Source organism: Sinocyclocheilus rhinocerous, unplaced genomic scaffold (genome assembly GCF_001515625.1).
Source record: "Sinocyclocheilus rhinocerous isolate Xijiao unplaced genomic scaffold, SAMN03320098_v1.1 scaffold656, whole genome shotgun sequence".
Classification (NCBI taxonomy): Eukaryota; Metazoa; Chordata; class Actinopteri; order Cypriniformes; family Cyprinidae; genus Sinocyclocheilus; species Sinocyclocheilus rhinocerous.
The window spans coordinates 713,918-726,934 of NW_015648010.1; the positions used below are offsets into that span (position 1 = coordinate 713,918).

Sequence of the window (13,017 nt, forward strand, 5' to 3'; positions counted from 1 at the left end):
CCACGAAGCACATGTGCTCTGCAAATGCTCATAGTTTCGAAATGGCACGAATGAACGAAATAAATAAGCAAGTGAATGCATGAACGAAATGGTCAAACTTTCGAATTGTCTTTCGAATGTTTACATATATCTGCAGAATATATTCGGATGTTTTCCAGTACTCTTGACGCCCCCCCCCCCCGGTTCAGTGGATGTTCAGGGGGAGCTCGTGCTTCCTCATTGGCTCATTGGCCAGCGAGCCGCTGCTCTCCCGTCTCACGTTCCCCATTCATCCTCTCCTCCTCTCACGCCTCCTCAACATAACTCACACTTATCCATGACAATCACTTTCTCATAGACGGGACTAATTATTTAAGACTGGAAAAGAGTTCAAAAATACCCAGTGACAGAGACGAGACAGGTGAGTATTCTGTGTTTGAGGTTAAGCGCTGCAAAAGTTGAGCATGTGTTCTTTCTGATTTTAGTTTGACCAGAAAGTTTTTGCCGCTCTGCAATCATCGTTTCGTTTTTTTTTTTCGGGATAAAAACACATGCACGTGGAACTACTTTTAATAGGCGAATGATTTGAGTTTGTCCACTTTGGTATGTCGCTTCGTTGCTCGTTTCCAATGTGTTGACAGTCAAGAAAGACGCTATTTGATGGATAACACGTACACGCTAGGTAAGACGCTTCAAATGAAACACTAGACGCTCTTGGTCCTCTTTGGAGGAGAGACGATGCAGTTACTTAACAGTCCTGTTGAGCCTCCAGTCACTTAATTGGCCACAGATGCGGAATTCTATGCTCTTTTACCGTTTAGAAATTGGATGCATTTGGGAAAGTTTATGAGGCGAGCCCAGCTCTCGCCCGCAGGAGCCCGAGGTCTGACGCTGCGAATATAAATCGAGCGAATTATAAGACTCCTCATTTATTCATCACGGTCAGTATGTTCAGGTATCGACATGGCAACATATCATTCCCTATCGCGATGGCAGACAACTGACGAAAGCGCTTTAATTTCCTTTATTACCGTGTTGCACTTCCGTATGCGTCCGACGTTCTTCCTTTATTGTTACGCTATTCAAACTAATGTGAAGTGTGTAAACACGTAGGCAACTATATATCTTGATGCTTTATGCACAGATTGATTTAAAATAAGTTATCATCAGTTATATGCAGTTACAACCCAACACAATTGAAAAGTTCAATTGCAATTTTAAGTGAAACCAAAGTGACAACCTACATACATAAATTAAATCACTTTCAATTTAATTAGCGGTGAAGAAAGTCGTATTGACACTAAAAACTTGAATCAGAAATAAATTAGTGTAACAAGTGGACTGAAGCAAAGATTATTTTATAGCTACATGATGCATGAATAATGAATGTTTTTACAGTGATTGTTCGGGAAAGTAAACTGCTTGAGAAAGGGTTTTTGGTAAAAAAAAAAAAATTGCAACTAAAAAGTTTTCTTTATTATTTAGTCTACATCAGGATGCAACAGACAACTCGTCATCCCTCCTCTGTTCTGATAAATCCTTATTTAATGATTAGCCTATGGCCTTTAAAGAAGGATAAATAAACTTTAAGACTGTGTCAGTGGTAAGTGCACAAATCAGGGCGGTTTGCGAGAAATACAGTTCTGATGTTGCTGTGTTTTGATATGGCCATCAGTTATTTTCATAGTGCTGCTGAACTGCTGTGGAATGTTAAATAATGCTAGTGCCAGCCTGCTCTGTGATTGCACGCCGAAGGAAAGGCGAAAGACACCGTCCCCAAATTGCCCTTTCACCCGAGACTTTGTAAGCTACACTTATTAAAACGAAAAGTGTTTCAATATGTGGCTGCTCTGAACGTGTAGGGGGCTGGGCCTATACTTCACAAATTGACTTATCTAATATAGCCTTATCTTATAAACACATTCAAAAACTAAAGATGAAGATCATGAACCAGATCTGACCTCTCTGTTTAGATTACTGGATGTGGTTTAAATGGAAACCAACGTGCCCATTTTATTCACAAGAACTGCTGCGCTGCTTTACAATTGATGCACGCAGGTAAACACAGAGAATGCAGATAAACGAGCTTCTCTTTTTTTTCTAAAGGAAAATATCACTGTAGGGCATAAATGCATTTCGTAGAATCTGAGACGGAAATCAATTTTGAGAAGAACTGGCTTTGCGAAAGGACATATGTTCACGGAGGAGAGTGCGTGTAATTCAGAGAAATAAATAAATACAATGGTTTTGTGCTGATTTGTGAGCGATGGGAATTAATGGATGGCTAAAAGATAATCGATGAATTCGTTTGCTCTTTAAAATGTTCGGAATTTAGCAGATGGAAACTGAAATAAAGCTAATTCCCAGAGCTTAATTTGGGACAGTTGCCTTGGGGCGGCGGCCGTAATTAAATCAGAATTAAGAAACAATTCGGTTAAAGTAGCTCTTTATCTATTATTATTATTATTATTATTATTATTATTATTATTATAGACGTTTAACTTAGGCCTATTTATTTGTTAGTTTTGCACTGGGTAAACTCCAGCTTCCTCTAAGGTGACCTGTGGATTTTTTGTGTGTTTTTTTTAAGGGGTCGTGAAGTGAACATCACACATTTCTGGGCTCTCTGTCCAATGACAATGTTTCAGACCGTCCCCGACACGTCGTCTTACGTCAAGGTAAGACAACATCGTCACTACGAGCAGGTAATGTCGGAGGAAACAAGACTGGAAATTCTAAATTGCCTTTTTCCTCTTCCCAGTTTAATTTATGACTGATGTAAATGGCTTGTTAAAACGCGGTTTTCCGGATTCACCTCGCCATATTTGACTTAAAATGGATGATTCAGTATGAAGGACATTTAGTTTGACGAATGATTTAATTGGTTTACAACACATCTGGTAGAGTGTACACTGTCTGTCTAGCTTAGTCTTAAATTTGATCTGGCCATTGAACGAAGGGACAGGCCATCTCTGACCTTCACAAATGTTACTTATTGCACATTATTGAATTCGACTTGGTGCTTCTCTCTCTCTCTCTCTCTCTCTCTCTTGACATGGTCTTAAAGAATGTAAACATTGCAAATAGCAGACATCTGTTTTTGCATGAACTAAGTTCGACCAACCATGCATAGGGAAGTTTCCATATAGAACTCGAACTGTTTAAGGAATCTCTACAGATGGGTTTTGGGTCTACTGTATAAGCCCACATTGATTGTGCCACTTCTACTGAATTGCTCACTTTATATAGTCTACTTCTTTACGAAAGGTATGTTGTGGGCTATTATCACTGTTCGTTCTGTTAGAGGCTGAAATGTACATTGGCATATTTGGATGGTTATTTATGGCGAAGTGCCACAGCAATAACTTTAATGTATCAAAAGGCTTAGTGCCCAGCGCACAGACAGAGCCATGAAAATGAAGTATTGTGCCTGCTAAAGTCATTCATTATATCTTTACAATCAGCATACTTTCCAGAGCCGAGTTGTTATGTTATGGAGACTTATTGCCCCCCTGCATAAGGGAGCTTTTCATGCAGACGCTATAGTTTGTGTTCCTCCACAGAGGGGCTGCGTTTCACAGTCCCACGAACAGTCCTCGATTTGTTTCGAGACATTAGCAGCGCAGGAATGTTGAGGGAAAACCTTCTTTTTGAAATCCAGCTTTCTCTCCACAGACTGAATAATAAATAGTGCGCTGCGTGGCAGCATGGAGTTGGGCCACGTATAAACAACAATAAAATGGAGCAATAGAAGTCTCTGGGAATATATTTGTTATTATATTTTATGATTGTTGTACTTATTCTTATTTTTAAACACTCTTGGGTTGAGTCTGTATTAGAGCATATTCTTCTAATACAACCAAACCCAAGTTTTTGTTTTGGTCAAATCTGACAAATATGTTCCAGAAATGTGTCCACAAGTATGTGCCCCTCCCCCTCTTTAATTCGCACGCTGCAGATAAAAGGTCATATTTGGGTTTTGTTGCTGGCGGGCAGAATTTGAGCGGGAAAGGGGATTTACCTCAGCACGCCTCAAGAAAGGCCAGTTTCAGAGAAATATCCAGCTTCATTCAGGCGAAGTCACGGGTTAAGGTTTGTGTTTGGTTAAGGCCGGGCGAGACTGGGGCTTTCCAATAAAAATAAATCTCAAATTAATTATGGCCCGGAGCAGGAGGCCAGACAGTTTGCTGTTGTGTGCTGAAGTCTCTATTTTTTGATGTTCGTATCATTCTTCGCGCGTGACGGTCTTGAGAAACAGGACAGCCTTGCTCCAATATGTTTCGCAAAACCATAGATAGATAGATAGATAGATAGAAAAATTGGTCTACATCTAGGTAATAATAGATATATAAAATAGGTCTAAACTTGTAGACTTTAGTAGCCCATTAAGCAATTGTCTGGTCGAAAGTCCATTTACCATGTTGTTCCCACACGTTTTTTCCCCCTTCTTTCTTCCTTTTAAAGTTGAGGAAGCCTCTGGTCTCACTCTGGGTTAGTCTTACTCCGGCACTTCAGGGTTTTTCCAGTAGCGTTGGGCCACTGGCTTCCCACAGGTCGTGGTTGGGAGAAATGCCTGGCTGTCAAGCTCCAGCGTCGAGCCAGATGTTCTGCGGCTCACTACATAAACCAACATGCATCTGTTTATTGGCCTTCCAAAATGTTTGTTACCGCTGGACTCATAATGACCTGAGCAAGTGACACGCGGGAAAAGAGGCTGATTTTTCTAGGTTTAATGATGCACCTCACAAAGATGTTTGCTCCATAAATAAAACGTATTTTTTTCTGGACAAGTTAGCATTACATAGTGAGAGTTGAAAACGCACTGTATCTGAAAACAGCCTTGGTTTAGATAAGCAGATGATGTCTAAAGTGTTGTCATCAAACAAGGAATATCATACCGATCTACTCTATCAATGCTTTGCTTTAATCCACCACAAATGCAATTCGTAATTTTGAATGAAACGCTTGTGTTCACTATTTATCTGATATATAGTTTAGTCTCAAGCAAAGAGACGTCTCATTTATAATAATCGAAGTGGAGAACATAAAACTTAATTATACTGTCATTAGTGACCCCTCTCCGCCAGATCTCCGTCTCGTCATGCGCTCAGAGATAATGGTGTTTTAATTAAAAGAATGGTGGAGTCTAAGCGTCCCCTCTAGGGAAACATATGTTTCAGCTAACAAGTCCCACACTCGGTGAAAATGATGTCCACTCTTCCACTGCAACTCGCATGCACATGTCCCCCCCCCCCAAATCTGTATTACTCGGCCATAAATAATAGTGGGTAAATGGTTAGTTCGAACCAAAACCCAATTTCCATCTTTCTGCTTTGTCACCTTCCTCCACCTTCCCCAAGAATGCAGAACACAGAAATTGATTAATATATGCCAACGCCGTTTATTTGAATGAAAGAAAAGCCAGTGTTGTTTTGTACACGAGAGAGGGGCCCTGACTCGAAATGGTTAAACAAGGTGTCTCCGTTAATTACTGTGCAGGCCTCAGGCAGGAGAAGCCTTGACCCCTAGGTACTCAAAAGGATATAATGGTATTATTACCATATAATATTGGTGCAAAATAGATGTGTTTGACACTGCAAAAATCCGTGTTTTTATCGTGATAAATAATGTTAAGAGTTTCAGTTCTTTTCCAGGACGAAAGTAGCCTAAATATTTAATGTACAGTAAATGTAGTCTAGAATAGAGACGCTTCCACTCATTTCCCATGAAGATATGAAATATGTGAAGCCACTTGCTACTGATTTTGCGAAATGTCGAACAGCAAGCACACAAGAGGTATCAGCCTCTCTATATGGTCCATTCAGCCTATTGCTGGAGATATGCCGTTCATGTGCATTCAGAGGTGCGCACACAGACTCGGCGCTGCGGGATTCGGTTTTATTCATGGAAACCCGTTTTTGCAGCGAAAGAAGTTCGGACAGACTCGTCACATTCTTCACTTCACCATAGGTAGATCCAGTTCGTGCTTTCCTTTACAGCGGAACACCGATCCTAATATTATGACGCTATTTTATAGTTTATATGTTTATTCGATCTCGCATAAACCTGCATTCATGTAAAAAGTCAACCAGATGTAGTTGGCATTTTTTATTATATTTTTTATCAGCTTAATCTAATATGTTAGGCTATTTGAGATTTGTTATTAGTTTTAACATACATTCGATGCATCAATGCTTCTACCAAATCGCGTAGGCTACTTTAATGTCGGAAAAAGCGCAACAAATGTAAAGAGCTGGAAAGGCGTTCTGTAAATATTTCCAGGCAAAAACATGTACAAAGGAAAGAAACACTATTGTTTTGGTGTCTTATCTTCTCGGGACAAATATCCTGCTTTGGGTGCTGTAATGAAGGCAGGGCCAGTGATACACACATACACACACACACACGCGCACACACACACACACACACACACACATACACGGCTTCCTTCTCAAGCGCAGTGACTTCACTTCCCAAATTTAGACGAAAAAAAACCATCCGGCGAAACTGTCTCTGTCTCTCCGCCACATATCGGGGGCTGGAATTAATTCAGACGCGTGTCATGTTTGGAATATTGTCGGGCTCCACTGAAAATTGCGCAAAATGGACGGAACTATTAAGGTAAGAGTGGAGGAGAGGGATCTTTCTGAGATGGACAGAGTCTGAGAGCTTAGACGCCTGTAGTTCTGCCTTGTCTGGGACTTTTCAGCCGCTCCGAGCAGCGCTTTTCCTCTTCTCTCTCTCTCCAAGTTTCCTTTTCCTTTTCGTCGAAACTTTCTTGAAAGTTGAAAACTATAGCGGAGGATACGAGCGTTCAGATGGATTCTACACACACTCGGACGCTCGTCAAAACGCACGGGCTAGACCCGCTGTTTGTGATGGAGTAAAGATGTTTCGCCAAGAAAAAAAAAAAAAAAGAGAAAAACAAATCTCGTTTTTAGGATTAGAATAGCGAACGTCCGGTGCTCGACGAGGCTGCTTTGTGTTTTCAGCATACCGTGGCGCGCGTGTGTGAATGCAGTGCAGTGGTTTATATAAATCATAAAGCTTTAGGCTGGAGATGTGGCTGCGCAATTGGAGTGGCACCGTGCCGAGGTTTTCCAACCATTCATATAGTTCAAACGCCGAGCCCACCCACAATAAAATATTACTCCACAGTCGTTCCCTTCTTCTGATAACTAATAATAATTATTGTACAATACACTTGCATGGGTTGTTAACACAAATTATAAAATAAATTGTTTGTGTGTGGTCCACACCGTTACTTTGTGCATTTTCGATAGTTATATATATATTTAAAAAAAAATAATAATAATAATCCGCATATCGAATCTCTGATTAAAAACAGCTATAAATATTTGAATGAAATAGCTATTTCTGAGCATCAAATAAGGTAACGATCACTGATTGATTGTTGACTCTTGTGTGGAGGGGAGTGCTGCAGATTCAAACACTCCTTTTTTGCGGTCATATAAGTGGTCTTAGGTGTGGTATATGTTTGGGGCCGTACACATCATGCTTGTGTTAGATTTTATCATGTTAAATAGACTGTTTCGACTGACTGGGGACAGAAAAAGGGCGATTTTAATGCAGCAACACTCCTTCAAAGAGCGTACAATCTTTGTAGAATATATGGCATTAAGAATAAAAACATAGTGTTTGTTATTATTATATGATCAGTACTGTTGTGATTGGCTGTTAAAAATGACAATGAATAAATAAATAAATATATTATTACTGTTACAAATTATTATTATAAGTATTATTATTATTAGTAGTAGTAGTAGTATAACAATGCCAACACATAATTAAATTGTTCTTTGTAGTTAACTACTGTACTGTAATTTTTGATTACACTTTATTTCGATAGTCCACTTTAGACATTCTATTAACTATAAGTAACTTTGTAACTACATGTCAACTACATGTCAACTAATTCTCATTAATTTGCAACTACATGTCTACTAACTCTCAGAGTAGACTGTTAGGGTAGGTTTAGGGTTAGTAGAATAAGTTGACAAAGAAAGTGTTAGAAGATATTAAGCAGACAGTCTACTAATACTCTACTAACTGCTAGTTGACATGTAGTTGCAAAGTTACTTACTGTTAATAGAATGTCTAAAGTGGACTATCGAAATAAAGTGTTACCTATTTTTTTACTAAATCAAAACCATAAATCATATCTCAGTTAAGATAATATACAAGATAATGGTTGTGTGGTTTTGTATATTTTAATAATTGTATATTAATTATATTAATATACAAAACACACATAAAAACACACACATAAAATATGTTAGATATTTTGTCTGTACTTTGTCAATTTATATACAGTAATATATATATATACAGTATATGTATAATGTTTGTGTGTTTTTGTATATTAAAAACGCACGTAAAAATATGTTAGATATTTCTGTACTTTGTCAATTTATATACAGTAATATATAAAGACAGAAAATGATTGGGTTAGTTGGTAACCTTGTTCTGTGAACGCTAATTTTCTGTTTTGAGAGATTCGCATATGATATTTATTGTTTGTTTATTATTTTGTATGACCCTAACACTAACCTTGCCCTAACATGCTTTAAAGTTTAATAAGAATATAGTGTATAAAATAAACCTAATATAAAGTGCGAGCCTCACTCATTTTCAAATACAGCCATCAAATATTAGTACTGTACTGTGTCTACAGTAGCATTAATGTAATCTAGAGGAATTTTTAGTGCCATTCCATTGAAATTTGACACGTATAGCTCTCTTGATTCATTTCTTAACTGTACACTTTAGTCCACAATGAGGAGGGGGTTTCAATCCACGGGTATTTCCTGTTCCACACAGTCTGGTTTCCTGTCAGGTTTCCTTTTCCTCCTGAAACAAAAGACAGGAATGTGTTCTGTATAAAATAGCACTGTGCTTTTAATGGCGTCCGCACATCCCGACTGAATGACGCATCTTCAGCGGGACGGCCCATGATGATTAGGTTGGCTGTTAGAATTCTAATATGACATTTTTCAAAATTACTTTTCCTGGTGAGAATCAAAACATACGGTAGCATAATGTATTATTTATGCAGCATGTTCAGCTGTTGCGTACCTCACCATAAATCTACAACACCAAACCAGCCTGTGGTTCTGGATGGATTAAGCCAGCCGTGCAGACACGGCCAATTTATAGCCTAAGGAAAATAGCACCTTTGTGAGTATTTTAACCTCATTGTAACAAGAAGCTTGCACTTGTACGCTGACCATCGCTTAGCACTCTGTTTCATAGAGATGAAGGAATTTCGCCTTTTGACAGGCCTGTGTGTACGTATATACGAGCGTGAGTGTGGAATTAGATTTTCCTATTTTTACAACCCTCTGTAATCTTGGGAACGACTGACTGCCAATCATGAATTATATGGTGGAGGCTGATATGTCTGCGTGTAAGTAACGTGTAACAGTCATAATAGCAGCTCTGGCCTTATCTGGCACCATGAAGGCATTCCTTAACTCTGCCATACTTATCATGCCACAGGCTGCTGCTGTGGGTCGCCCCGATACTGTCCGCGGGACGCTGATCAAATTGATGACGACTGTCACCAAAGTTCAAAAGCCAAAGAGGGAAAAAGAGAGTGTCCCATGATCCCTTTTGCCATTTACTTTTAATCTATAAAAACAGCAGTGTGAGTTGTGAAATGCACTCAATTTGATATTTGGATGCTGTATGCTTTACAAAAAGTATGTTTCTATAAAAAAATGCCGAGGAGGAATCATTCCTTTGGGATCAAACAGTACCTAAACTCGCTCTCTTGAAATCCACAACGATTCATATCTTTCAAAGCCTTGTGTTTGTATATCTTCTTTTTTTTTTTTGTATGCATTTATTGAGTATAAAGTTTAGTGAACGTTAAGGGTTTGACAGATGTTTATAACTGAAATAACAGCGGGAAATCTTCATGATAGTTTTCAGAAAAGCGAAAGAAAAGTTCGACTGAGATGTGAATGGAGACGATCACATGCACGTGTAGACGCTGCTCTCTCCGGAGGGGCCTGTCTGCCGCGTTTGTTTTCTTTAATAAAACTACATCACCCCAGCTGAGTGCCTGCAATGAGAGCAAATGTAGAAGTGACCCTGGACAGATCTCTCTGCCTCTGTTGTCTCACATATGAGTCATGAACAAGACTAAGAAATCTTGTACTTATTGTACTTATTTATTTATTTTTTTTTGTGACAGTTGTTATAAGTTAACTGTAATTATTATGATGATGATTATATTCTCAATAATAAATACAACTGTTGAAGTCAACATAAAATGCAAAATTACCCTATTTACTTTGGTAATGGGGACAATAACTTTACCTCCTAAACTCTAAACGACTTTCCTTTCGGCTGACATCACAAATCCCTCTTTTTTAACTCCTCCCCCTTCAATCTCCTGACTTCAATTTCCACTGGATAATGTCAAGTCCTACTCTACATTTATTTATTTTTTTATTTTTTTATTTTTTTTCTGATTGAATATGAATATGAAATAAAAAAATAAGTGCTTTACTTATTGAAAATCATGTTTTGAAATGCTTCTCAATGTTTAATAGTCAAAGTGAAGGTTAATGACATTTTAATGGTTTCTTGAAATTGTAAATAAAACTGTTGATATTTCGTTCAAATTTGTACTTGCAGTTTCTTTGTAATTCTGAAATTTACTAGCGATTTGTGAATGAAAACAAATTTCTTTTTTTCAGTGTACACAGTAAAAAAAAAAAAAAATAAAAAAAAAAATACTATATAAGAAATCTTGTACTTATTGTACTTATTTATTTTTTTTTTTTTGTGACAGTTGTTATAAGTTAACTGTAATTATTATTATGATGATGATGATGATGATGATTATATTCTCAATAATAAATACAACTATTGAAGTCAACATAAAATGCAAAATTACCCTATTTACTTTGGTAATGGGCACAATAACTTTACCTCCTAAACTCTAAACGACTTTCCTTTCGGCTGACATCACAAATCCCTCTTTTTTAACTCCTCCCCCTTCAATCTCCTGACTTCAATTTCCACTGGATAATGTCAAGTCCTACTCTACATTTATTTATTTTTTTATTTTTTTATTTTTTTTCTGATTGAATATGAATATGAAATAAAAAAATAAGTGCTTTACTTATTGAAAATCATGTTTTGAAATGCTTCTCAATGTTTAATAGTCAAAGTGAAGGTTAATGACATTTTAATGGTTTCTTGAAATTGTAAATAAAACTGTTGATATTTCGTTCAAATTTGTACTTGCAGTTTCTTTGTAATTCTGAAATTTACTAGCGATTTGTGAATGAAAACAAATTTCTTTTTTTCAGTGTACACAGTAAAAAAAAAAAAAAATAAAAAAAAAAATACTATATATATATATTTCAAAGTTGTAATTAAGGCAATGATTATTGGAGTATGTTTTACAAGAAAAAAAAAATTTCAGTTTTTTTTTATTAAAATCTTGACAATTATTCATATTTAATTGTGAAATTTGCTATTTATTTATTTTATGAAATTTACTAGCAATTTCTTAATGAAAAGTTTTCTACACATTTTTTTTTTGTTGCAGACAGTCATATCCCTAAAGCATGTGACAGATGATTATTTTTTTTTTATTTATTATTATTTTTTTTTTATTATTATTATTATTTATTTTTTATTTTTTTGTCAATACCACCTGGTACATACAATTCCACATGAAATTGAAATGTACTACCCCATTCACTTTCATAATGCACTTTTTTTTAGGTTTTACTGTGCTTAATTCATTGGTGCACATTATTCCAAGAAAAAGTGCATTCATAATCTTTTATCAGAACACAATAACTTGCTCCACCTCCGAAACAACTTTCCTTTCTGCTGACATCACAAATCCCTGTTTTTAGCTCCTCCCCTTCAACCACCTGACTTCATTTTTCTATGCAATTCAATGGAAAAATCCTTCTCTACATTTGTTTTCAATATTGAATATCCCATTTCACATGGAAATATGTCAAATGAAGAAAAACAAGTTACATTCCTTGTTGACTTCAAGTCATTTTCCCTGTATCCGTAGCAGTAGTGTGGCTATGTGCATGTAAGCAATCAATTGCACTGCTTCATTTGCACCCAGCATCTGTGATTCTGCCCTTCAGCAAGAAACAATTTACAATTTGTTTTGCTTAATTCTGGCTACACATGATGAACTGAAAGTAATTTGTCATTGGCTCTGTGCTTTAATGAGAAACAGTGATACAGTTTCGGCCCGTTCACTCCTCCAGGAGGCGCTGTCAGTGGTGAGTGAAGACCAGTCTCTGTTTGAGCCTCCGTACGCTGCTGCTGCTCCCTTACCCAAGACAGACATGACTGCGTCCGGCGCACAGGACTACGGTCAGCCTCACAAGATCAACCCAATCCCCCCTCAGCAGGAGTGGATCAACCAGCCGGGCCGGGTTCATGTCAAACGAGAGTATGACCACATCAATGGATCCAGGTATGGCAGAAAAAACCCCTTTGTTGCCATTATTTTGTGTTTGTGAGTTGTTCTGTCTGAAATAAGCATTAGTAAGCAATAGCCGTTCTGACTCTGTTTTTTTCTTTCTAGCAGAGAGTCCCCGGTGGACTGTAGTGTGGGTAAATGCAATAAAATGGTGGGTGGGACCGACGCATCTCAGATGAGCTACACTGGCTACATGGATGAGAAGTGTGCTCCGCCCCCAAACATGACAACCAATGAGAGGAGAGTTATCGTCCCAGCAGGTATTCACAGTTCGTCGTGTCATGATTGTGTACTGAATGCTGCATTTATAGGGCACACAACTTTAATGCACTGATTAAATAAATGCATGGTGTCGAAACAATTTCCTCTCAGAAATTGCTATTAAATTTCACAATTAATTGCATGTAACACATTCTATTAAAAGAGAAACTTTGAAGTGGAAAGACTGAAATAGTATATTCTTTTGAAACATACTCCAAAAAATAATTGTTTTATTTACAACTTAATTTTTTTGCAGTGTGCCAATGAAATAATAAAATATT

The 13,017-nt window shown here is 37.4% G+C and overlaps 1 protein-coding gene across 6 annotated transcripts in view; it reads left to right on the forward strand.

The window, feature by feature from the left end:
* The first annotated feature begins 293 nt into the window (after positions 1 to 293).
* LOC107709558 (Friend leukemia integration 1 transcription factor-like) overlaps positions 294 to 13,017 on the forward strand; it is a 52,863-nt gene continuing 40,139 nt past the window's right edge. For 2 of the 6 annotated variants that reach the window (XR_001636507.1, XM_016514052.1), the window contains exons 1-4: positions 294 to 400; positions 2,570 to 2,684; positions 12,258 to 12,469; positions 12,581 to 12,735. Coding sequence is in view for 5 of the 6 variants with exons in the window: in XM_016514052.1 (XP_016369538.1) it covers positions 2,613 to 2,684; positions 12,258 to 12,469; positions 12,581 to 12,735 (439 nt within the window). In the remaining variant the exon portion in view is untranslated. Of the gene's footprint in view, positions 401 to 2,569; positions 2,685 to 6,445; positions 6,601 to 12,257; positions 12,470 to 12,580; positions 12,736 to 13,017 lie in introns of those variants that run through there. The other 4 variants (XM_016514053.1, XM_016514054.1, XM_016514057.1 and 1 more) reach the window with 4 other exon arrangements.